We start from the raw sequence: 27,069 nt of genomic DNA, 5'->3' as shown, positions 1-27,069 counted from the left end.
GCGCGGGAAAAACCGGGGTGGGGCAAATATTCCATCTGTTATGCCTGCCATTGTTGATTGGGTGATGCACGAGTTGTGGTCACATCGGCCTATGGCTGATGGCTGACCTGACAGCCCGGAGGCGAAACCTCCGTGGTATGTCTTAAACTAATGGGCCATGTGCTCATATGGCTCGGGGAGTCATGGTTCAGTTGTGCGGTGGCAGACTGAACCTGGTGTGCCGGGGGCTCACGGGATCTGGGTTAGGGTGTTATTGTCTCTATAAGAGAACATTGCCCCGTGGGGGGAGTACAGGGGGTCTGGCATTGCTGGGGGATGAACCTTCCCTGGGCTATAAAGCATCGGACTATACGAGGCTGGTGTGTGTCCATCTCTGATGGGATAGTAAGGGAGGAGCGTGGCCGAGTTGCTGCTCATCCCCGAAATTGCACTAGCTGAGAGTATGGTCAGTGGATGTTGCTGTGGGTTGACGACCACGGTGGGGGTTAGGGCGAGTTAAACATTACCGCTGGGGAGCGTGGCTCTCTCCACGCGAGGGTGTGCGATTAGGCGTTTTGTTGGGTTGCTGAGAGTGACCGTGGGTACATGCTGTGTACGTGCGATGTCTGTGCTGGTCCTCAAGGGAGGACTGCTGGTGGGTAAGAGCAGAAAATTTTGTTGTTGTTGTTGACGTGTAAATAATATTGTTGTTAAAATGTAAATAATGGGGCATCCATTGCGTTATTTTGGGTATTTATGGGGAGTTTTTTTTAAGCGGGCTGGATTTACATCATCTCCACTACCCTGAGGCCGGGTGGCTGTCGTGTACGACATGCGGATGTGCGTTGTTGTGCTGTGCCTCAGGGGATTGGATTCTCCTTCTCGTCACAGATTCTTCAGCTCCCGTCGCACTGGGTGTTACCTGGTGTGCTAGCTGGATGAGGACTTGAAGGAGCAATTGAGCGCCGTTCGTCATTCTGCTCTACCACTTGCTCTTTGACGTTGGACTTGAGCCGAGCGGATGGAACTGCAACATGGACACGCACTAAAACATCACATTCTGGGTTGTGCGCGTTGGCCGTTCTTGCGTGTCAGTTGCCGTTGTTGTTCATTGTGCCATTCTTATTCTTGTTGTTGTTGCGCGGAGGACAGGCCGGTGTTCTGTTCCAGTTCCTGATACCTCCCCTTTCGTTGCTTGTGTTGTTGTTGTTATAATCTCCGTTGTGTCTGGGGGACTCCTGATTGTGATGCCTTCGCCCGCATTATTTTGTTCTGTTTCAGCCGAGGACGGCTGGGATTTTCTCTACGGGGGAGGGTAGTGTAATGCGGGCGTAAATGGGCGGGGCGGATATGACGATCCGAGAGGGAGGAGTCAGGGTGACGTGGGGGAGAAGTTATAGCGGGGAGACAGGAAGCTATCTGGTCAGTCGGGGGAGTGAAGGGTGGTGAACACGTTGGGTGGTCGCCGTGCCTCAGCCTGGTGGCTGAGGGGCTCATGACGGCGCCAGCCAGCGGGGTGGAAGAGAGAGTGGAGGATTGAGGTAGGAAATGGCGAGATAGCCATAGAGGCCACGAAGGGCTGACATTGGGAGGTGGCGAGATCGCCACGCACGGAGGAACAGGGAGCAGAGATGGAGCTGCTGGGGGAGCAGCCAGAGGGCTGTACCAAGAGCCTGCAGCGGAGCTGCAGGAGCGTGGAAGGCTACGGGAGCGAAGGCAGATGTGGGGCTGCCAGGGAGAGAGTCTCAGGAGGAGTGCCGTGTGGGAAGGAGAACGCGAACCCCAAATAAAGGACACGGAGTCAGTAAGAAGTGTCTAAGTCCTTTTATTACATTTGTACAAACAGTCATTAAGCTGCTTGAGCGACCCCAGTTCGATTCCAACTCACGCCCACCACCGCTGACGATTATTTGAAACGGACCTGGCCCTCCCCTAGGTCCACTCAGCCTCAAAAGCGTAACTGCTGTCGTGTGTGAACATCGTCACTGGGGAGACAAAGGCGGCGGGGCATCGTGGATCCAAGTCCCGGGCGAAGCCGGGTCATGTGTATGTGTGTTTGTGTTTATGTGTATGTCTGTGTGTCTCTATGTATGTGTGTATGTACGTGTGTGCATGTGTTTGTGTGTATGTATGTGTGTGTGTATGTATGTGTGTGTCTATGTATGTGTGTGTATGTGTGTGTATGTATGTGTGTTATGTGTCTGTCTGTGTCTGCATGTATGTGTGTGTGTATTGTGTATGTGTTTGTGTGCATGTATGTGTGTGTTTGTGTGTATGTGTATGTCTGTGTGTATGTGTTTGTGTGTATGTGTGTGTATGTATGTGTGTGTATGTGTTTGTATGTGTTTGTGTGTTTACGCTCGCATTACACAAATGTATAATGCGGGTCTAAGGCGTTCCTTGCACAGCATTGCCGCTTTATTATTTCAGTCGTTTACTGCCGTATGCACCCTGAAAGTCGTGTGTGTCTGCAGCAAGCGCGTGTATGTGTACCTATGGACGCGCGCGCGTGTGTTGTGTAGGGGGAACGGTAGTGTAGTGCTTAGCGTGCTGCCTGTGTGTGTGTGTCTGTGTGTGTGTGTCTGTGTGTGTGTCTGTGTGTGTGTCTGTGTGTGTGCTGTGTGGTGTGTGGGGAGCGGTAGTGTAGTGGTTAGCGTGCTGTCTGTGTGTGTGTTTCTGTCTGTGTGTGTCTGCGTGTGTCTGTGTGTGTGTCTGTGTGTGTGTCTGTGCGTGTGTGGTGTGTGAGGAGCGGTGGGTGTAGTGCTTAACGCTACGCTGCGCTACCAACCCGGCAAACCCAGTTCGATTCCCGCTCACGGCCACCACCGGTGACGATTATTTGAACCTCCCCTAGGTCGACTCTGCCTCAAACGAGTAACTTAACTACTGTGGCGTATTAACATCGGCACTGGGGAGACAAAGGCGGCCGGGCGTGGTGGATCCAAGTCCCGGGCGAAGCCGGGTCATGTGTATGTGTGTATATGTTTGTGTATGTCTGTGTGTCTGTATGCATGTTTGTATGTATGTGTGTGTATGTGTTTGTGTGTATGTGTATGTCTGTGTGTATGTGTTTGTGTGTATGTGTGTGTATGTATGTGTGTGTATGTGTTTGTATGTGTTTGTGTGTTTACGCTCGCATTACACAAATGTGTTGCAGGTCTAAGGCGTTCCTCGCGCAGCATTGCCACTTTCTTTTTTCAGTCGTTTACTGCCGTACGCACCCTGACAGTCGTGTGTGTCTGCAGCAAGCGCGTGTATGTGTACCTATGGACGCGCGCGCGTGTGTTGTGTAGGGGGAACGGTAGTGTAGTGCTTAGCGTGCTGTCTGTGTCTGTGTGTGTGTGTCTGTGTGTGTGTGTCTGTGTGTGTGTGTCTGTGTGTGTGTCTGTGTGTGTGGTGTGTGGGGAGCGGTAGTGTAGTGGTTAGCGTGCTGTCTGTGTGTCTGTGTGTGTGTGTCTGTCTGTGTGTGTCTGCGTGTGTCTGTGTGTGTGTCTGTGTGTGTGTCTGTGCGTGTGTGGTGTGTGAGGAGCGGTGGGTGTAGTGGTTAACGCTACGCTGCGCTACAAACCCGGCGAACCGAGTTCCATTCCCACTCACGGCCACCACCGGTGACGATTATTTGAACCTCCCCTAGGTCGACTCAGCCTCAAACGAGTAACTGGTGTGGCGTATTAACATCGCCACTGGGGAGACAAAGGCGGCCGTGCGTGAGTGGTGAGGGAGGGAGAGTGGTGAGGGAGGGAGAGTGGTGAGGGAGGGAGAGTGGTGAGGGAGGGACTCAGCCGCAAAACGAGTAACTGGTGTGGCGTATTAACATCGCCACTGGGGAGACAAAGGCGGCCGGCCGTGGTGGATACAAGTCCCGGGCGAAGCCGGGTAGTACAGCTAGTATATATATAAATACCGAGGCTTCCACATGTAAATCACGTCTATTTTATAGATATATGCATAAATATACGTATAAACATGAATCTATATATGGATGTATATACTTCTAAGCCGTCTGAGTGTTCGGGTAAAACTGTCGTGGGAACACCTGAGCCCCAGGGTCCTCTCCCAGTGACCCCACGAGGTACCCCCCCCCGCCCTTCTTCTCCCAGCCCCCAAGGCAGGGTCCGGATTAACGATTAACTCAGAGGAGAGGTAGAGTCGCTGGGCGGGGTGGGGAGGCAGTAAAACACGTGTGGGGGAACTTGCCAAAAGTCTGCAGATGTAAAGCAATATAATACATGCTGAGCAAATGACCCAGGCCAGGTCGAATGTTTTGACAAACGAGACAACTGTACAATTTAAAATGAATAAATACACGTTTTGCAAAGGTCCCCATTGTGCCCATTTTTTATATCAGTGCTCCAATCGTGTAGTAAAACAAGCAACGCTCATGTTGAAGAGTCAAAGTGTCTCCCGATGCTCAGGGTTAGTGGCACCGAGCCGAGACAGCTGTGTGGAAAATGCCACGTTCCCGGGACGACGACAACTTGAAACGCGGGCGCTCGGAGCGTTTGCCCGCTAATATAAGTGTCCACATTGATGATGGGCCATTTCGTTGCGCTATTGTTTGTGATAACCAGGTTGCTTTTGAAAAAGAGCCGTATATAGTTCAGTGGGGGCCTTGCCTGGTACAAAAAATTTTGTTTAAGTTTTTAGTTTAAATTCGCTACCTGTGGTGCAGCCTCTCATCGTGGTGCTCATTTTACTGGCCCAGAGGAGTGGTGGTGATGATTACGATGCCACTGATGACGATAGCAGTGACGATTATGGTCAAGGAATTGAACTTATGTCTTCACTGCGGTAGCCCCGCTGCTCCGTCGACTGAGCTACATTCCGAACTACTATTACTACTACTCCCCGAACAACACTGCATGAGGCATCTCTACGCGTGGTTACACAATCAATTCACGGGCATTCGTTCAGCCATGCGATAGCCAATTGAGAATCGAGATCCCTTTGTGCAAGAAAGTTCTCCGTAACCCGGCCCCAGTGAGACCAACGCAACGTTTACCGCTCTGTGATGAGTCAATAGTGGTCGTCATTTGGACGGACTGCCTCTGCCAAAGGAATGTGGAATTCCCATTGCAAGCAACTTTATTGAATGCCGCCTTGTGCCGATTTGAGCGATGGGATATTTTGCCTTCAACTTGAGCCGATCATCGTTTTTGTTTGTTTTCGTTTCCCCAGTCAGTATCATCATTAAACAAACATAGGATTTGGACTCTGACCTTATTGGCTCACTCTCGTTGATGACGACATAGGTCCTTTAATATATCTCCAAAACAGAGAACACGCAGAGTTCATGAAAAAGTACAACCTGGAGCTGTGTGTGTTAGTCAATTGTCCTTCCCCCGCACCTCCGATTAGCGCGGTTGGCTACGTACTGTGCGAAAGAAGTTCGGCTTACATGCACACACCGCAAACTCTGGTCATCCTCGCAGCAGCAGCGGCTTTTGGCTAGCCATCAAACAAAGACGGTCACCACATCGCGCGCTTTCAGATACACTTCTGCGGCCGTCTGGAACGCTCTTCCGATTGTAGGAAGTCACAGGAGCTGTGCACTTTTACATTATCTACATTGACAAACTCATTTCTTTAGAACTGCTTTTTTGCGTGTGAAGTTTGTTGTCCTTCCCCCGCACCGCCGATTAGTATGGTTGGCTACGTACGGTGCGAAAGAAGTTCACCGTACACGCATACACACGTACGCACGTAGTTGCCACAAGTGTGCACACTGGCCCAGTGGCAAGAGTGCTCGCAATGTCCGCTGCCTATTGCACACCGTGGGACCTCTCACGCGTGCTGTGCGCGCTGCATTGCGTTCTGCCGAAGGCTAAGCGGTGCCTTCTTTTTTTTGCCGCCCAGCGTTTAAACCCGTCGGGGGTCCCGGAGTTTCTTCCTCGCCCTTTGGTTTCCGTTCGGCAACGCCGTTCACCGCGACCAATGTTATGACCTATTTATAGAATCCGCGCAGTGAGCAGAACGGTTGCCGGCTTGGGAGAGTGGGGTAAAGGTGGTCTCGATTGTTAAAAAAAAAGAATCACACGTGGAAGAAAATTTCCTCGTATTGCTGTACATGATAAAAAAACACATCGTCATAACATCATGGCTTGTTGTCATTCACGCGCAGACCTCAATGCCAAGTAGAGTCAAAGTGTCTTCGCGCTCAAAACACGCGCGTGGAACAGGCACTCGTCTCCACTGGTCGCCCTGGGCCCGTTGTGGACTTTCCACATTCCTATGGTCGAGACCAGCCTCTCCCGAGAACAAGCAACTGTTTTATTACCACAAATTGGTATTAATTTTATGGGCCCCCAGAGGGATGACAGGTTGGGCTAATTTTTTATGAAACCAGTCTTGTCATTTGTGAATTGAGTGCTCTAACCACAGTACTATCATACATTATAACAACATCACAATGTTATTAATGTCATTACATAATAAAGGTTTTTGGGTTAGATCGCGTTATTGTAAATATGTCGCAACCCTCTACCACCCGACACGGCCAATCAGTAAAAAATGTGTCACGTTGATAAAACGTCTGTTTGAAGAGTGGATCGACAATTTGAGTAGTACGACGTTTCGCTGGTAATTACATCCAGCATCTTCAAGCAATTTGCCAGAATAGTGAAGCCATCCACCTGCTTCCGGTCTTAAATAGTGCAGGATGACGTCATCATTGTTGAACCCCATCAGGATTCGAGATCAGATGCGGGGATTGGGGGGGTGTATGCAGTTATGTAATAGATCAGTAATCAGCCACTTAGCATGTGACTCCTTTATAAGAAATTGCAATATGTATTGTGTATTTTTACACTTACGCAAGAGGAAGGTCCAACTGAATTAAATAATGTATTATGCAAAGTAGCTTCAAATGCGACGTTTCTTTACAGAAAGTGACGGTAAATATAAATCTGTGCAGCACAGTGCTACATCCGTGCGTGACTTCACTTCAAAATAGCTCCCCACCCTTCATTAATATTCATGCCCGCGTGAAAATTTACACGAATGCACAAGAAGATCGCACACTCCACATGCCGCACCCCTCCCTTCATTAATAATCATGAGCGGGTGACGTCACTCCACATGCCGCACCCCTCCACAATAACCATTAACAGGTGACGTCACTCCACATGGGGCAAACCCCCCCTTCATTAATAATCATGAGCTGAACAATTTTTTATTTGAATATTTCAGATTTACTGCAACAAGAGACACCGGTCCTTGGACACACACATTTAACATTGGACATCAACAGCAATGGTCACTAAGTAGAACAGGATTGGCCACATTTACCAATACGGTATTCAGCGACTGCTCTGTTTGCACAGTCGACTGCAAACCAGAAGGGTTGAGTGTTGTGTCGGCAAGATGTTAACTCCCTCGCCTGGTACGCAGGATGTCGTGGGTTCGATCCCAACTCTGATGACTCTATATTTGGAGTTTGCATGTCTCCCATGGTCGCGTGGAATTTTCTCCGGGTCCTCCGGTTTTTCACTCCACATTTAGAAACATGCGTTTAGAGTATCTGGCCGCTATACATTTCCATGCGATAAGCCATTTGGCTGAGCTATCATTTGTGATAGCCAGGCCGTGTCTCAGAGAGAGCTACATAGCTCAGTGGGCCTTACCCGGTAAATAAAAAAATAGTGTTTTGTATCTTTCCAAAGTCAATTAAACCAGTACCACATTGTAGGAAGTTAAGAGTGGTGTTTATAAATGTGTGATTTTAACAACGGGTTCATTATGGCCACGATCACCACAGGCTCACTTGAGCAGGGAGTCACTTTGGGCCTGATTCATGCGCAATTTGTGTTTCACGTATTTTGCGGAATTTTTGCACTTGCCAGAAGGTCTGCACATATTTGGCAGACACTTTCTGCCATCGTTGGCTCCGACGCAACCCTGCCCTGACCCTGCGAGCTCAGGCCACTGTGGAATTGGTCGTGGGTTCGATCCCGACCCTGACAACTACTGTATAGTTTAACACATAGGCTTTCTCGGCCAATATCATCCAGGGTTTTTTTGGGGGGGTTTGATCATGTAAATATATATTTGAAATTGTATGTCTCTCTCCCTGCGGTCGCGTGGATTTTTCTCCGGGTCCTCCGGTTTTTCCCTCCACATTTAGAGTCAACATCACGCGCTTAGAGTATTTGGCCTTTGCTATAAATGTCCACGTGGTAAGCCACTTGGTTGACCTCTCATTTATGATAGCCATGTCGCTTCTGAAAAAGAGTTGTGTAGCTCAGTCGGTCTTACCTGGTAAGATAAAAGATTGTTTTATAGTTAAAAAAAATGGTGGATTAGGTGAGAGTTTCGTGTGGTCATGACTGCACGTGAATAGAAAAATGCGGAATGGGGCTGTTGCAAAAATTGTAGGCATTCCACGACAACTTGGCAGAATAATGGCCAAAATAGCGACATGAGTCAGGCCCTTTGACATTGACTGTCATCAGCTTGTCACCGTGAGGTTTCTGTTTAAAACACACGCAACAATAATAGATGGTCCTTGTCTGCCTGTGACATCGCCTGTGCTTTCAGAAGCGGCGCTCGCGCAGACGTGCGCTTCTTTCACGCTGTAGACAGGCCGCGCGATGATGATGATGATAGTAATAATGGTGGCACGTCTCTCAATCGTGCATCACTTGCCCGCGTCCGAATCGCTCGGGCTGCTCGCGGCAGCAGTCCGCCGCGCAGTGCGGTCGCAGCTGAGAGATAGGCTTCTCTTGATTTTTTACGACTTTGTTTTGTGTTCGATCTTGTGAAAGGTCCGGTTACACTGACAAAAAACCCAACAAGAGACACACAATGAAGGCAAAGCAAACAATTCGGCAATTTCCTGCAGCTTGTGCACCTTCCTTTCGAGTTCTGTATTCGCACAAAGCCCCCCCACCCCCCACCGGAGCCCATTGGAGTCTCGGCTGGCTGCGTTAGGCCGGTGTTTATTTTTGTTCACGTCTGATGCACTTGCTCTGCAAACACAGCGTGGAGCCGCACTTTAGACGTTCCGCACCCTTTTCTTCTGTCTCCTCGTGTCGCCCGGGTCGGACGGTCAAAATGTTGCCCGCCGAGCTCAAAATATCTCTCTCGGCCCACGCTCATCTCAGTGTTGGCGGGGGGGGTGGACCGGTCACCTCCGTAAGTACGACTGCTGACGACGCCCCACAATGTGGTACTTGTCTGCGTGACCCTGGGGAGATGATGGGCTGAGTTGACCTCCCCCCACCCCCTCCCCCCCGTCTGGGATTTTTTATTTGCAACCTTCTCCGCACGAGCCGCTGCCACAGAGACAGAGATGCCCGTCTGGACGTTTACGTCGTTTCGCAAACACGTCGTCACTTTACTATGAAGACCGCCTCCTGCCTGATTTGCGTCGCCTCAACCCACACGCTCACGTCGCTGACAGCATCGTCGTCCGTCCATTCTCGTTATCCATCGCCACCACCCACTACTATCAGAGCGATGTACTACCCTGTACGATGCTCTGATTGGCGTCGTTTCGATATTTGTCGTCGAACCTTTCAGGAACGCATCCCCGACGTAATCCCGGGGGGTGGGGGAGGCGAGGGGCGGGTATGACCGCATCTCCCTGTGTGTGCGAGTGATCAAATAATCGCAGTAACCTGGGTCCCTCTAAACCAGCGGTTGTTAGCCTGGCAGATTATTTTAGAAGGTAAATCATCAAAACACAACTTAAGCAGGGGCACGTAAGTACAACTGATTTGTCTCATCAAACCCTATGTATTTGTTAACATTATATATTAAAAAAATACATTTGCGAACCCAAGGTTGTGCAAGGCTTGCAGTAAAGGTTAAAAACCACTGCTCTAAATCGACTGACTGATGCAGAGTGGCTTGTCGACATCAACGCTGCCAAGACAAACGCCACCGGATGTGCTGCTGGCCGATGGCTGATGCCAGTTGAGTCGACCCCAGACAGGGAGTCAATATTGTGACCTCCTCAAGCGCGCTGGCCACAGCGACACCGGGGACAGACGCGCCGCGACCCCCCCCCCCTGACCTCTCTCTCCCCCTTGACCTCTCCTCCCTCTTGACCCCCCCCTTGACCTCTCACCCTTGACCCCCCCCCCCGACCACCCCTCCCCAGGTGCTGCAGAGGCTGCAGAGGGGAGGCGAGCGGCTGCCCTGCCCCCCCTCCTGCCCGCGCGCGCTCTACGAGCTCATGCTGTGCTGCTGGCACCTGGCGCCGCACCAGCGGCCACCACTCGGCCGCCTCGAGGGACGCGTGGCCCAGGTGGGAGCGCCAGCGCCCGCGGCGGCGGCGTCACGGCTCCCTCCATCCCCCTCCCTCCCCTCCCTCCCCCTCCCTTCCCTCCATCCCCCTCCCTCCACGTATACCCCTACCCAACGGGCCACTCCTCCTCTTCCTCCCTTGGCCTCCCATCATCATCATCATACCAATCATCATCATACCAATCATCATACCAATCATCATCACCATCGTACTCCCTCCCAGCGCGGTGTCGCACGCCAGCCGCGGCCTTCCCTTACGCACGTGGACCGTTCGGATCGGCCCCCCGGGGCAGTCACCGGTCTTAACTCTCCGTAATAACAAAACAAATGTTGGGTTAGATGGTGTGAATATAAATGTTGTGCCGTTAAACCCGCCACCACCCGACACAGCCAATTAGTAAGGTTTGTCACGTAAAACGTGCCAGTTAGCTGCTAGTTCAGCACACCGGTTTGTTGGAGAGCAATCCCACAACATTTACGTCCAGCGGGGGCATAAATTAATCCTATGGCGGGACCCTGCTATCACCAATAAATGGAAGTCAAAATCTCAATTAATTGATTTATTTTTGGCGACTCCGTCCCACTGCGCTCTTAATCGCCGCGACCCACCTGGCGCGGATCATTCTGTTGTGACGTCGTGTCCAAGCGCAGCAGCGAGGACGAATGCGCAGAAGAGCTGAACAAGCGAAACTTTGATTAGCGCATCGTGTCGAGCTCGTCGAGAGGAATAGATTGCCGTATTGTTCGCCTTCAACAGACATAAAATGACGTCACAACGCAGTTTATGTGAGAGCCGGCGGCTTATGGGACCCCGGGGTCCCACCATAAGGGTCATATGTTGACCCGCCACCGCTGAGCGTCTGCTGAAAAGAGCTTCATAGCTCATCGGATTCATCCAGTAACACCACTGCCCGCACTGATCATATGTCTATGTTGTATATCACTGTTAGGCTGTAGGTCCCTGTGTGAGGCTGTAGGTCCTGGTGAGAGTCTGTAGGTCCTGGTGAGAGTCTGTAGGTCCCTGTGTGAGTCTGTAGGTCCCTGTGTGTGAGTCTGGAGGTCCTGGTGAGTCTCTGTATGGGTCTTTAGGTCCCTGGGTCTCTGGGTCCCTGTGTAAGAATCTGTAGGTCCCTGTGTGAGTCTGGAGGTCCCTGTGTGTGTCTGTAGGTCCCTGTGTAGGTCTGTGAGTCTTTCTACAGGTCTAGGGGTCTCTATATGAGTTGATGTGTCTCTGTGTAAGTCTATGAATATCTGTGTGAGTCTAACATCTCACACCACAACCCACGCAGTATAACATCACGGCCCGATTCGAGCAATGACCAGCAGCGTTTCAAATGTTCATGTGTGTATGTTGAACTTCTTTTGCACCATACTTAGCGAACCGCGCTAATCGGAGGTGTGGGTGAAGGGCAACAAACTAAACACAAAAAGCAGTTTTGAAGAAATTAGTTTGTCAATGTAGATGCTTTAAAAGTGCATCACAGCTCCAGTGGCTTCCTGATATCGGAAGGAAGAGCGTTCCTGACGGCCGCAGAAGCGCATCTGAAAGCGCCGTGCGATGCGGTGACCCACCGCCTTTGTTCGATGACCAGCAGCCAAAATCCGTCGCTACCACGAGGACGACTGAAGTTTGCGTGACGGTGGTTTACGCTCCTTGACGAAATCAGCGAGGTTCACGGTGAGGCTACCCCCGAAGCGACGCTGTGGGTCACTCGCCACCCTCGACACGGACGTAGAACCGCCGCGGATAGACTCCCCACGATGCGGAAGAAGACCAGGACTCCCAACAAAACCATCGATGGAGACGCGATGCAGAAAAAAACAACAAACCAAGGGCGGTCGTCCATTTGATGACAGTTTTTTGTTTTCAGGCAAAATGCATTCAGATTACTGAAGATGCTGGAGATAAAAAATGATGGTGCCTCATGTGGTTTCGACACGAATTAGGCGGGCAGGTGATGACATTGGCAAGGGGTAGAATGAAAAAAATCTGAAAAGTGAGCAAGGTAGCAGACATGGATGAGAGGTGCTACACGTTTGGAATTATGCTGACAGACAGTAGGTTGGAGCACGTGGATTAGCGAACGAACGCAAGTTTGGGACGTCACGTTACCTGGTACGTAAAGTGAATGGGATTGGGTGGGGCGCGTTGCAAGATGGGATGACGGCCCGCGGTCAAGACTAACAACCAATTGGCAGCCAAAGGAGTGAAGCCACGCCAGAGAGATTGTCCACCGTGGAGATGGAGTCGTGAAATCAACCCCACGTGCGGGTGCTAGAGATGGATCGTTTCATCGCAGGATCACGAGAGACGGTGATGACTTGCGAAGGACTTCAACCAGCAGTGGGTTAACTACGGTCGACGACGACGATGATAATGATGGATGATGACGACGGTGCTGGTGGTAAAATGAAAATCGGATTAGCTATAATGACGGGGGGGGGGGGGGTGCTTGGGGGTAATGTTTACCCGGCTGGAGGTTTGCTAGCACTGTACACATTGTGTGGCCGGAGTTTCACTGGTGTCAGGACTCTTGGCTCACGATAAGGGGGAGGCGGAGTGGCGGTGGGGTCGTAACCTTTAAGCCCCCCTGTGTCCCAATGCTGAGTTCTGACGCTCCGTGTTCAACGGCAGGTGCAGCTCCGGGTCGCGTCAGCTGACGGTGATTCTCTGCAGCTGGATGGAATCGCCCGCTGCGCCGACAGATCCTCGGCCCCCGCTGGCTACAGGTGCTCGCGTTGCCCTTCCCTCCCTCTCTCTCCTCCCCCCAGTGGAGAGGAGGTGGGTCCCAGCCGCACATACGAACGGACGTTGAGACAACGCTGTCGACGTGCCCCGCGACCCACCTGCCGGTCACCGCACCGGAGGTTGTAACTCTAAGGTTGTACCGCACGTACGTCCGGCCAGCCGGCACCACGTCCGACGTTTCGTGGCCGTGCCCTGGATACAGCAGCAGCAGACACCAGCGGCAGTGGGCAGCGCCGCGTAATCGAGGGTAGAACGCGAGCCGGATGCTCGCGCTATAAGCTCCCACCACAGGGGGACGAAGCGTCGGACATCGTGCCGAACGACGCGCTGCACGCAGCACAGCGGTGAAAACCTGCGTAGCAGTTCTACCAGTGAGCAGTTTGCATCTCATGTATGGCCTGGGTATCCACTAGGTTGACTTAGCCTAATATCATACGTGCATGGTAAGCGTCGCCACTCAGGCGACAAAGGCGGCTGGGCTTGGTGCTGGTCACCCACCGCCCCGTGTGCCGCAGTGCCAGGAGGTGCTGCTCGCTAGCAGTCTCTCCAGGCCATGGGGGGGAGGATCTTTGTCTCTGTGCGTCACTGTGGTCTGTTAATGCATAACACCTTGATCCGGCCCGACCTACAAAGCTAAGCGCATGTAGCCTGGTGCTGTCACTCCCACCCCTCTCCCACTCTCCTCTTGATAGTGAATGGCAGCTCATCATCCCTAATGGGTCAATAAACGTTAGTACCACTTTGTAGAAAGTCGGCAGTGGTTGCCCAATGGGCACCGCGGCCATAGGAATGTAGAGTTGTCACCACTGGCTCTTGGTCACCCACACACTTAATTTTATTCTGGAGAAATGTGAGAAAAAAAACCTTGCCTTTAAACTGTAAAATGTATCACCCTGTTATTTGCAGTATTCTTCTTCTTCCGTGCGGCATGTAAGCAACAGTTTTGTATCGATGTCAAAGTTGAATGTTAAGGGCCTTCGACCAATCCGTACGGCGGCAGTAGACGCCGTACGGATTGCAGCGATACCGCCGGGGTGTGTGGCGTGGACGGCGCAGACTCGTCGGCGATGCGCTTTGACGGTGTGGCCTTCACCACAGTCGCAGATTGGTTGAACCTTCGATTTCCCACTTATGGAACGACGTTGTACGACAGCCGCACATCCTCCCGTGCTGCGTCCGAGCCGCGGTTCGGTGTTTGCCAAGTGCAACGCTGTTTTGGATTGCCACGATCATAGTCGCCCACCGTTATTTGTCAGCGCAGCATGAACGTAAACATTTCCTTATACGTATTAAAACAATATATATTTGGAAAAAAAAGCACTTCGTTCCACTGGATTTACATCGCTGGCTCTCCGCTTTATTTCCAGCGTTTTTCTTTAATGGCCTTGGGCGGTAAATGCGGGCACAGTGGAAATGGCACCGTCGTTTAGCCCGGACCTCGACGCTGGCAGTCACGCTCTCGGTTAATATTACATCCGGACGGAATGCCAGCGGATTTCTCTGCTTGTGTAAACTTTTCCCCCCGCCATCCACGCGAAACGGGGGGGGGGGGGGGAGGCACGCCGTGTCCCTGCAAGCACCACCTGTTACCAGTGTGGCTTGGCACGGGCCCCCAAATGGGCAACTCAGGCCAGGGGCGTCTGGACCGGAAATAATAAAGGAGCGAGGTGGGGGTCTTTTTGTCTTTTTTTTACTTTAAGCCGGACCCTCTGTGGGTTCCCTGGTACAGGGCGGTACTATAGGCTTGGAGTGGTGGAACGGGGTGGGGGTGCAGGAGGGATTGGTGGTTAATGACGCATGCAAGAATGGAACAATGGACCAGGGGGGGGGGGATTAAACGGGAAAACTCAGCCATCGAAATGACTTACTCCTGAAGCTAAGGTGAGAGCCCCCTTGCAAGACAACCGGTTTCTTTGTTCACTGGATGTGCAGGATAAATGTGTAAACAGATATAATTTATCGTGATAATTTACAGCTCTTTGCTCAATCCGCTGCTGGATGAAAGCCTCCCCATTCCGCGTCGTCTCGGGTTGAGGGGCCGACATGGGAGGTGAACGCTGGCCGATTGGTCGTTTTGAGTGCGAAGGCTCTGACTGAACGTTGTCGGTCGTGGGGGTTGTTTAACCATACTTCGCCGTGCTGGTTAGTGCCGATTGATTTAAAGGGATGGAGAAACCCAGCATTGGGTGAAATATTCACCACCAATGTTCGCCGTGGCTCAGTCTCGGATTTATTTGCTTCAAGACTTTTTTTTATTGTTTTACCATCTCAATTCGTATTGCTTCTGATCTATATATTTTGCGTGTAATTTTGTAATGGGTTCAACTGAGTTGTAGACTTGGACGCAACACATGTATTCAGTTCCAACACATGGGGTAATTTCCCCTTAACAGAAATACAACCTAAGGTGGTGACCACCAGGCTAACTGCACTAGTTACTACACTAGTAACTACACTAGTTACTACTTAAGTGCTACTACGGACCGGGACCAACAGCTTCGGCCTGGGTCCACGTGTTGGAGACTCGTTGAACGGAGATCGTAGACGAAGGATTTCTTCCAGGATGAACAACAACCCCGGTCCCTCTCGGGACCCGGCTGATATTCTCTGTGGCGTGGCCGGCTCTGCCCTTGGCCACATCCACCTTCCAGAATCCTCGGGAAGGATCTGGGTCCCAGTCACGTGACCCCCCCTAACCCCCTCTTGGGGCCCCTTTGTCAACACGTGTCCTCCCGGGTCAACCAGAGTGCCATGGCCTCACATAACCTCATCCTTTACCCACACACCCTGTCCTGTAGGATCGGCACTGCACTTAAAGCGAGGTGCCATCCAGCGCTACCTTGCCCCTCTATGGCCCGTACTACACTCACAATATTGTGGTGTCCCGCGATGTCGCTACATCGCACGCCATGCCCCTCTAGGGCCGGTACTACACCCACAGCATGTGATGGCACTACAATTTGAATAGCTTTGTTTGCTTCACCGAGCTGCATTTGGCAATAGCCGTACACCTTTTCTACAATTCCTCAACGATCGATTCGCAGGCGTCATGTGATGCGTAACGAACGTAGAGGGATTGAAGACACCGCACTCTGCACGTCGAACCTCCAATTGGTACGGTTGGCTAGGTACGGTGCCAAAGAAGTTCAACGTATGTACATACAAACTTGGCAAAAACCGGTCCAGACTTTGCTTATATGGAGCCAAACGCTGCTGAAATTATGCTTCCCACAAGGCCGATGGGATGCGTAAAAGTAGTTTTTCTTTAGATTTTCTACGCGGAGGGACAGATATGTATTAAGGGGACGTATCCGTCTGCGTATTTGGTCTGTCACTGGGAGGTCTGTGTGCCAGTGATGTCTGGCACGCTGCCTTTCTCCTACTCCTCCTCCCTCCACTCATTCCTCTCGTGGGCCATCTCCAACGTCCACTCCACAGTCTCCTTCAGAACCTGGCTGTGAAACCACCTCGTTCATGACCAAAATAAACGGCGACTTGAAGCCTTCTCGAAGCCTGCCTCTCGGTTCTCCAACCTGGCGCTTCCACGTCCGTCGCCTTTCTCGTCCCGATGTGGTTTTCCTCTCTCGTCACGACGCGTCCTTCCCCAGTCAATCCCAGTCTGAGATGGGTTCCACTCACCCCTAACCCTAACCGGCATCTCCTCAGCCAATCAGAGTAGAATTTCTCTCCGCTGGTCTGAGATGGCCACCTCCACTCTCGCCATCTGGCTCGCCTCTTCCTTTCTGCCCCAGTCCGGCCTTGCCCTGAGATCGGTCTCGTCGTCCTCATTTCTGCGGGGCACAACAATCTGCTCCTCCCCAGGCTTTCACAGTCCCGACCTGTCCAGGCCCAGAGTATACGTGGGCCAACGGAACGTGCGTTCGATAGCGTGGGTGAGGAACCCTGCGGCTGATTATGTTAGAAGCGGCGCTCGATGGAGCTCGCGTTGTGATATGCCTAAAAATATCAGGCGCTCGCTCGTGCGCGGTCAAACAAAAGGGAACTGTAACGCAATTAGCGTAGCGATGGCTTCGTGCGTGAGCAGGCCGGGTGCGTGGGCTGCCGAGGATAGGCACTCAGTTACATAACACTGCGGTGAAACGATGTGGAAATATTATGCACTCCTGTATGCATACACACACTCACAAAACAATGCAATAGGACACGCGTACAAAAGAGACAGATCTTCCGTGTAGGCTACACAGACTGGTTTTGGCTGGCGCCTATGAAGGCCGTCACTGCACACGACGGGGTGGTGTGGCCAGCGCAACGCCCAGCTGCCTCTGCCTTCACATCGCTGACGTTAGCAGAGCAAGATATGTGTTCATTTCAGGCTTCAGTTGAACAAGGGGAGGCCTACAGCGGGTTCGGACACCACGTAGCATTCAGATACAATGTAGACTCATACACAACCTCAGGAACGTGTCTTGAGGGTACACCACCGTGAAGCTAGACGGATTGTTGCATCGCATGACCGCCTTTGTCTTCTTCCGTGCGGCTAGCTGATGTAGATGCTAGAGCAACGGCTTCACTTTCACATTCAGGTGGTCAAGCCAGACAACCGCGTGAGGAGCAGCGGAGTGTGTCGCTGTGACGATGTCTCCTTCGTATTTCGTGGATCGGGGTCATTGTGATGTATGCACCGTACGGTCTCTGTTCTGGATGACCACAGTGTCACCACAACTACTGAAGAGTTTCTAATTGTCCATCCGTTCATCGTCAGGGTATCCGCATCTGATGCTGCCATGGTGTGTGCAGTGGGTGATGCAGTATAGGGTGCACCATGAGCAGCTTTGTGGAAGATCAAACCCCAGGGAACTTCTGCGTTGGGTCTTCCATATCAATGTGGTGTTTGTTTGCGAGTTCTTTAGAACTCCATTCAGCTCTTCATGCTTCATCGGGGGTTCAATTCGCGTCGTTGAAGGTTAAGGCAGGACTGTGGTGTTGAAGAGAGGGGGCCTTCGTATAGCCGCAGATAGATCAGCTGCCGCTGATACTGCTGTTGACAAACTGGCTATAAATCTCGCATTGCGAAACCTGCAGACCCTTTCGTGAGACGAGAGGCGATGGTCACCCGTAGCGCACGCATCCCTGCTATTGTCGTAGCGCCATGAGACGCAGTCACGTTTGGATGATCTGTAGATATATATGAACGCATTCAACGAGAAGGAATGTCGAAGCCAGGAGGTGCGACGTTTGGGTCTCGAATGAGGTGTTTGTTCACGAGCGCTGCCCAGGCGTTTGCACGGGATGCAGCCGAAGTAAAGCGCAAGCGATATGGATTCTCACACGATGAACCCCCCTGCAAATGTCTACCGAGTAGTCGTGTCTACGTAGCTGCACGTGCTTTGAAGCTGTCGGGAAGGATTTGCGGAGAGACAATGACGAGAGGTGAATAGCTCCTCGACGACTCCGCACCTGCCGACGTCGACATCCTGCGCTCTTCCAACTCTGGAGAATGCCGCGACGTTCCGGTGACCGTGTGTGAAGACGGCCTTGGGGTAGAGCACAAACCCCGGCGTTCGTGAATGTTCTGACCCTGCGCCTTTTGCGACGGTCACGGCAAGCGCCGCACGGATTGGGCAGTGGCGCGCCCCTTTGCAGTAAACTGCATTGTGGGGTCAGGAAGTGACACGTTTGCCCTTGGAACGAGCATTCTTTGTCCTTTCGCCTCTGAGTCCGGTTCGAGAAATGCAGTTCAAGGTGTGTTTCAGTTTTCTAGGAATGTCAATTTTCTAGAAATGTCAATATTCTAGGAATATAAAAAAAATATATAATTTTTGTTGTATCTTCGACGCACCGTTGGGGAGATGCAGAGCATGATATACGCACGGCACTTGGGAAATTTTATACAGATATGTTACGCACATAAACCTGACATTATGCACTGCTCCTGCGAGAGCAGCAATACTGTGCCAGAGTGTTATTACGACTACAGTGCTATTGTGAATAACCAAGGCGCAGTCTTGCGCAAAGTGGAAGTTCAAGACCCCTGTGACACCATTTGCATGAGTAACCCATTGTGATTCACCCGTTCACAATCCACCTGCTATTAATGAGATCCCAGTGCAGTTACTGCCACTTCACTCCCTTTCTGCCCTCAAGCTCTTTCCGTGGACTCTCCCCCTGCCTCCCCCCACTCCTCCCCCACCCCTCCCCCACCCCTCCCCCACCCCTCCCCCGTGCCTTCCGATTGAGTAACCAAGGCCTCCGGTCCAAATCTTTAGGCAAATGAGAGAATGAATGAGCATTCGTAAGGTCGTAATGGAACCCCCGAGCCCCTGGCGAGGGATTTGAACATCTCGCCACCACGGCGTCCCAATGCCCGCTGCTTGCCCGCACCTCTGATTAGCACGGTTGGCTACGTACGATGCGAAAGAAGTCCAACATGCGTACACACAACAGTCCTCCCGGAAAACATGAGTCTCCACATAAACAAACCTTTATACACATCCCATCAGCTGTATGGCGTTCTGGGAGCGCACAATATCAGCAACCGCCAGCAATTTGTTTTTCGAGGCGTGGAATGGCCATTGCGAGCTTCAACATGAAGCCCTTATTCCAGACTGTGCCGTAAGGCCAATGACAAGCCCACAAAGGCTGCGCCGGTCATGGATTCCTTCTGGCATGCGGCCTCAGTAGGCACGGCGGCAGCAAGAACTTGGTGACGTTAAAAAACACAAACTCTGGAGCCTGCGACTGTGGTCATCCGCAACAAGACCCATGACAACGTAAACCGACGCAATGCCCCGATCCACAAATACGAAGGAGGTGATGGTGATACACGACTACTCCACCTGGAATGTGAAATTGTTTGGCTGTCTGCTGTGGATCGACATCAGCAGCCGTACGGCAAGAAGAGAGGATCGCGAGCATTCTCTGGACCGGTTCCATGGCCTCCCAGACAGAGCGGCGTTTCTCAAACTTGTTTGGTCCGAGGACGACCCAACGCTCACCCCCACGACCCCTGGTGACAAAACGCATTCACTCTCTCTAAATACCAGTAACCCTCAACGATTCAATTATATTTTTTACGCAGATTTTAGTTTAGTTGTTTTTAGGGGTGAGGGGAATGGCATGTAGACCTTAGGGTTAGGGTACTTTGATCAGGGTTAGTTCACCCCAACTTAATGGTTTTATTTAAAATCACGAGTAAAAAGATATTAAATAATGTCCGAAACAAAAACGGGTATAATAAGCGCTGTCGTCATTGTCCGGATCAGCCTGCGTCTGCATCACAGCCACCACGCACCACCTGGAGCATCGTCACGAACCAGCGGTGACCGCCGGCGATCGCGGTGAGCACGCTCTGAAAACCGCTGAGGTGGAGGAGCGAAGGCCGTGACGCGTGGCCCGCAGAACGCCCTTGAGCCCCCGAGTCTGTCTTGAAGAAGAGAGCTCTCTCCTTCGCACCCTTCGATGAGCACGGTTGGCTACGTACGGTGTGAAGGAAGTCCAACGTACGCACGTTGATCGCGAATCGGATTTTCCATTCGCCGCAGGGCTCTGCTTTCTCTTCCCCTTCTGGTTGCTGATTCATCACCTTGCGCACGTGACATCCTCCTACATTCATTGTCTTTCGCGAGGTTGTTTAAGGGGCGTGACTCACTCGGGTTCTGAATCACACTTGGTGACGGTGCACTTAATTTATTTATTTAGTAGCGTGCGTTTCCACTTTTTGGCCTGCTGCTATAAATTTCCACACCGTGATGAGCCACTACGCTGAGCTACCATTTATGGTCAGTTCGTTGCTGAAAAAGAGCTGCATCGCTCAGTGGGCTGCATAGGTCACCTGCTAAAATAAAATGAAATGTAGTTTAGTTTACATAGCTCATCTACATGGTCAAGTGTGGCCACGTCTCTGCGGCAGGGGCCAGTTTATACATCAGGAGATAACAGGCCAAGTGACCCACTAACAGGGATATGAACTTAGAGTCCATGAACCCAGACCCATGAGCTCACGTGTCGGTGCCACCCGTGGGGGCATCACGTGAGCGGTTCTAATTTTTCGATGCGACCGATAACATTGGGTTACTGTACGTGCTATGCATTTTAAATGAATGAGCGGTCAAATTATTGGCTCATGTTAACCGCTTAAATGCATCGACACAGCTAAGTCTTGGGACCTGAGGTGGTGCCAATTTCGGCTCTGGCCCACGGAAAGGGTTTAACCCTTTTCTCATTCCGATGACATGCCTGCACGTCATCGGAATGGAATCGGAAGAAAGAATAAAATAACTTTATCAGTACGTCTTTAGGTTAGAAGACATGCCGAGGCTCGAACAAGGCCATGCAGGAGGGCGCGTGGCACAGTTTGGCGCCGGCTATCGCAGAGCGCGTCCGTGTCGCTGGATTTCTGCGGTGAGTAAAGATGTCTTTAACGACAGCGGCGCTGCTACGCCTCTCTAAATAAAATCAATGCTGAACCGCTTGCGCCGTTCCGAGATTCGTCGGTGAACGGGATACCCACCCTCCAACTTGCAGACGGAACGGGAATGGGTTAGTGGCAACCCGGGTCTCTGACCCTGGAATCTGGCCTCGTGTTCCCATGGCTGATAGAGCACGGTGGCCCTGTGCTTACAGAACCCAACCCGCAATCAGAACATTGCACATTCACATCGTGATGTCCGTCATTCCATTAGCCTTGTAATGTCAATAACGTGATTAAGTGGGGGGGGGGGGGCTGATAAAAAAACGAAGACCCTTTTTTAACAGGCAGATGTTAGTACCACGCTGTGGAGCAGCCGTCGTCAGTGGCCGTTGCATGGATAGACCGGTCCTTGCCAGGAGAACGTGGAGTTTATTATTTGTCGTTGTGCCGCGCCGAGCAGGAGGCGACTTGACTTTGACTCTGGGCCGTGCGTGCGTCCGTCCCTCGGGTGAAACGGAGGCACGGGCGACGTCTCGGCGCGTGTTTGCGCTGCTAGCGACCGCCGTCCGCTCATTAGATCTGTCGCCGTGAGATGTGCATTAGTCGCAGGGCAAATTTGTTCAGCATCGTCAAATGTTGTTCCTGGCCTTGAACCAACACGCCACGCGCGCTCTTAACGATCCCCGCCTGCGTCACGGGGAATCAATGGGAAGCGTTAAACACGGAACGAAGAGAAAAGGGGGAACCCTGGCGGGGGATCGTTTCTAATTAAGCGTAGCTCTGTGACCAGGAGATGCACTCGACCGTTCTCGTAAGAGAGAGACCCTGGGAGGGAGATTTAAGAAGCCACGAGAGAGAACGGAGAGGGAAATAACGCACACACACACGAGAAAACTCAAATGTGATGATGTCAGTTGTGGAGACGCTCTCCGTAAATATTGACTTGATTTACAAACTGCTTTACGGAGTTCTTGGTGGAGTAGCGGGATAGTGGTTGGCACATTACGTCGTGGGCTGTAACTCTCATGGAGATGAGTCAATATTATTTATATATATAATGTCGTCATTAAGGACTTACCTCATCCAACAAAACTGGGGACATTAATTAAATTTGTTTTAAAGGGTGCGCGAAACTTGCCAATAAAAAAAGCCAGCCTTACAAGGATGTGCAAGTCTCGCCGGCCACTGCGGCGATGGCGTCATCGCACGCGACACCCTTTCAGGCGTCGCGCGTCCATGGGACACTCGCCGCAAACCGCATCGTGCAGCTCGGAACGCGACTACATGTTTATCACTGCGTGACACGATTTTTGTTCCTGGGTAGTAAGTGTTATTTTATAATTGCTTATGCATCAAAAGTATAGAAAATGGCTATTATTCCACACATACTTTGCTTTTGTGACCAGGACTTTATGTGGAGGAATGACACAAATGCACACCACGTGTTCTCATTGAAAATAGGAACATTTCAAAATATCACTGTCCTGGTCACAAAAGCAAAGTTTGTGGGGAATAATATCCATTTTGTGTACGTTTGAGGCATAAGCAATTAAAAATAAACACTTACTACCAAAGAACCAAAAATAAACAAATTTGTTACACAGTGTTATTAATGGAGTGGATTATTAACTTTGCTTTTGTGTCCTGGTCACAACAGCAAAGCTGGTGGGGGGTGATAATAATAGCAGCCATTCTCTGTACTTTTGAGGCATAAGCAATTAGAAAACAACACTTACTGCCCAGGAACAAAAAATAATGTCGGTACTCAGTTAGACTGCCGAGGACCGGGCAACGGGTGGTGCAGAACCCGCGCCGGTCAGGAGATATGAGCACGGGAGGAGATCATCGAGTTCATCTGCCGTGTCCGCAACGTCGTGCACGAGGGGGGGAGACTTCGTTACGTCGCGGACAAAGAGGACGAGAGCTCAACTCGACTTTCAGATGTTCTTGTTCATGTTTTAGTTTGGTTGCGGTTGCACCCGAGTCAAGAGCCGCATGGCTCACAGGCTTACAGCGCAGTCTATGAAGATGATTTTGACTCTCGGGGTCACCGCCGTCACGCACACGGGGAGCGCCATTCTGTATGCGCAGCGCGACGATGGACTTCTCTCGTCGTCTACTCTGTCTTGTTTTAGATGTGAAGCTTTCGTGACTGCAAGGATTCATACTCTTAGGTTTTTTCGGTAAAGTCACGTAGGTAAATAAGAAAAAGGAAAAAAAAGTAATAAATTAAAATAAATCAATTAAATCACACCATAAATAACTCTCGCTACAGTTATTTTGCTGTGCATTCTTTACACCTGATGAAGGAAGCTTGTGTTGCCTCCGAAACGTCGTGGTTTAATTTAGTTGTTTTCATTTATTTTAATTTTATTTTTATTATTTTTTACCTACGTGACTTTACTGAAAAAACCTAAGAGTACTCTGCCTTGTGTCTACTCTGTCTTGTGTCTACTCTGCCTTGTGTCTACATCTTGTGTCTACTCTGCCTTGTGTCTACATCTTGTGTCTACTCTGCCTTGTGTCTACATCTTGTGTCTACTCTTGTGTCTACATCTTGTGTCTACATCTTGTGTCTACTCTGCCTTGTGTCTACATCTTGTGTCTACTCTGCCTTGTGTCTACATCTTGTGTCTACATCTTGTGTCTACTCTGCCTTGTGTCTACTCTGCCTTGTGTCTACATCTTGTGTCTACATCTTGTGTCTACTCTGCCTTGTGTCTACATCTTGTGTCTACTCTGCCTTGTGTCTACATCTTGTGTCTACATCTTGTGTCTACTCTGCCTTGTGTCTACATCTTGTGTCTACTCTGTCTTGTGTCTACATCTTGTGTCTACACCTTGTGTCTACATCTTGTGTCTACTCTGCCTTGTGTCAACATCTTGTGTCTACTCTGCCTTGTGTCTACATCTTGTGTCTACATCTTGTCTCTACATCTTGTGTCTACTCTGCCTTGTGTCTACTCTGCCTTGTCTACATCTTGTGTCTACATCTTGTGTCTACATCTTGTGTCTACTCTGCCTTGTGTCTACATCTTGTGTCTACTCTGTCTTGTGTCTACATCTTGTCTCTACATCTTGTGTCTACTCTGCCTTGTGTCTACTCTGCCTTGTGTCTACATCTTGTGTCTACACCTTGTGTCTACTCTGTCTTGTGTCTACATCTTGTGTCTACTCTGCCTTGTGTCTACATCTTGTGTCTACACCTTGTGTCTACTCTGCTTTGTGTCTACATCTTGTGTCTACTCTGCCTTGTGTCTACATCTTGTGTCTACTCTGCCTTGTGTCTACTCTGCCTTGTGTCTACATCTTGTGTCTACTCTGCCTTGTGTCTACATCTTGTGTCTACTCTGCCTTGTGTCTACTCTGCCTTGTGTCTACATCTTGTGTCTACTCTGCCTTGTGTCTACTCTGCCTACATCTTGAGTCGTCAGAAGTAAAAACCCATTTCGAGTTCGCCGGTTATCGCGCAACAGGTTGGACCAGAGCAGGCGCGGTGTGGCCTGGCTGTTGCATTCTCGTGTCAAGCGACTCGCAGGGAACAACTTCCCTCCAATTAACTCGCTGGGGGGGGGGGACCACACCTGGCACTGCTGCTGCTTGCTAAGTCAACAAACTCGCCGCCTCCGTCGTTACCGTCGCGCGAACGTCACAGGCACTGCCCTGGCACACAATTCATATCCGCTGTCACGAGTTGCGGAGTTGCTGATGAAAGGACGGCGAGAGCCATCACGCTTCTTTCACCTCTAAGCGATGTCAGCCACACGACCCCATGGCACCGCTCCCCCCTGCCCCCTCGCTGCCCCCCACTGCCCCCCGCCCCCCGAAACGCATTTGTAAATCGGACGGTGGATGACTCTGTTGGCCTTCGCGACCAAGTATTAGAAACTAAGCGCTGAGATGATTTCCACGAGACTCTTGTTGCTATTTAGTAATTTGTTTACGAGGTGAGGCCCCGCTGAGCTACACAGCTCCTTTTCAGAGGCGACCTGGCCACAAGTGATAGCTCAGCCAAGTGGAGGCTTACCACGTGGCAATGTGCAGCAGCAGCAGCCAACTACTCTGAACGCGCGATGTTGATTCTACATGTGGAGGGGAAAACTAGAGGACCCGGAGAAAAATCCACACGACCACGGGGAGAGAGACACGAAAACTCCAAATATACAGCAGCAGCAGCAGCAGGCGTCAGGGTCAGGATCAAACCCTGCGACCTCCTCCAGCTGGGACGAAGCTGAGCAATAGCTTCCCACGACTTAATAACCAGGCTACAGTCCACATAGATTGCCAGTACACTCACTCCGATTAAGAACCAGGCTACAGTCTACATTAGTGCTTTTTTTATTCACTTTATTTTGTATTATTTTTCTATCTACTTTACCAAAAGAACCAAAGAATACGTTTCCCACGAGTCGGTGTCCGTGTTGGACTTGTACGCCTCGGCACACGTCCACATATTCAGGTTGTAATTCCTTGAGGAGGATTTCTGCGAATTAACCCGTTCCCATTCCGGGTGACGTACGTGTGTACGTCATCAGTCTCTGTTTCGGCGATGTACCCGCGGCGTGCTCGTAGGCGCACGGCAGTATTAACCAGGGGCGGCCGGCGGGTTTAAACCGCGGAGCTCTGCGGCAGGCCAGGGGGGGGGGGGGGGGAAGCGCCACCGCTGGGCCACGGTCACCACGCTCACTTTGTGGAAGGGTCCCTCCTCATCCTCCTCCTCCTCGTCCTCCTCCCCCTCGAGTGGAGACGTCGGTCGGAGCCACGGCGGGAATTTGGGGCGAACGCGAGGAATTGAATCTCGCCAGGAAATAACTCGCTCCCTCTGTGTCGCCGTTGTCATTGTTTGAGGAAACGCCATGAAGTCAATCTCAAAACTATAAACCACGATTGTATTTGTATTTAACCAGCTAAGGCATCGCTGATCTTTGTAGATATTTTTTCAGAAGCCACCTATCACAAATGATTGCCCAACGAGGTGGCCTATCATTGTGTGTACATTTATAGCAGCGGCCAAATACTCTAAACGCGTGATGTTGATTCTAGATGTGGAGGGTAAAACCCGGAGTACCCGGAGAATAATTATCTACGCGACCACGGGGAGAGAGACACGCAAACTCTGAATATAGAGCAGGCGTCAGGGTCGGGATCGAACCCACGACCTCCTGCGTACCAGGCGAGGTAGTTAACATCTCCTAGCCACCGTGATGATGATGAGAGAGAGAGAGACACGCAAATTCCGAATATACAGCAGGCGTCAGGGTCGGGATCGAACCCACGACCTCCTGCGTACCAAGCGAGGTAGTTAACATCTCGCCACTCACCCACGTCCGTCACTATTCGCAAATGAGGCATGTTAATGACAACCTAAACTGCTTCCAGGTGTCTGTCTAAAATAATTACTTCAACGTATTATCGTCATTGTTGTTGTCAGTAGCGGAGAGTAATCTGATAGTCACTGCTCTGGTTTTTTATGCTGTAGGAATGTACTTTAGCTTTGTGTGGACTAATATTATGTTGGTGCAAGACTATAACCACGGCGCTGATTCATGGTCCGCATCACAGCTGCATTGTGTCACATGGATGCGTAACAACCCAGCTGACATAAACACAACATTATACAAATGTGACGTTTAAATGTACATTGGACACCGTGTGCTAACATCGGCTTTGGGGAAACGAAGACAACCGGTGTCTGAGTGTGTGCTGCTGGGGAGCGGTAGTG

The 27,069-nt window shown here is 51.0% G+C and overlaps 1 protein-coding gene across 1 annotated transcript in view; it reads left to right on the top strand.

The window, feature by feature from the left end:
* The window catches only part of LOC133351244 (nascent polypeptide-associated complex subunit alpha, muscle-specific form-like), a 123,884-nt gene that overhangs the window by 33,910 nt on the left and 62,905 nt on the right, over positions 1-27,069 (top strand). Inside the window, exons 5-6 of the mRNA XM_061566327.1 lie at positions 10,082-10,228; positions 12,863-12,957. Coding sequence (XP_061422311.1) covers positions 10,082-10,228; positions 12,863-12,957 — 242 coding nt within the window. The remainder of the gene's footprint in view (positions 1-10,081; positions 10,229-12,862; positions 12,958-27,069) is intronic.

This window comes from Lethenteron reissneri, chromosome 36, assembly GCF_015708825.2.
Source record: "Lethenteron reissneri isolate LAM-NWPU_2019-01 chromosome 36, ASM1570882v1, whole genome shotgun sequence".
NCBI lineage: Eukaryota > Metazoa > Chordata > Hyperoartia > Petromyzontiformes > Petromyzontidae > Lethenteron > Lethenteron reissneri.
Note: the sequence above shows the minus strand (reverse complement) of the source record. Positions and strands in the feature narration are given on the sequence as shown.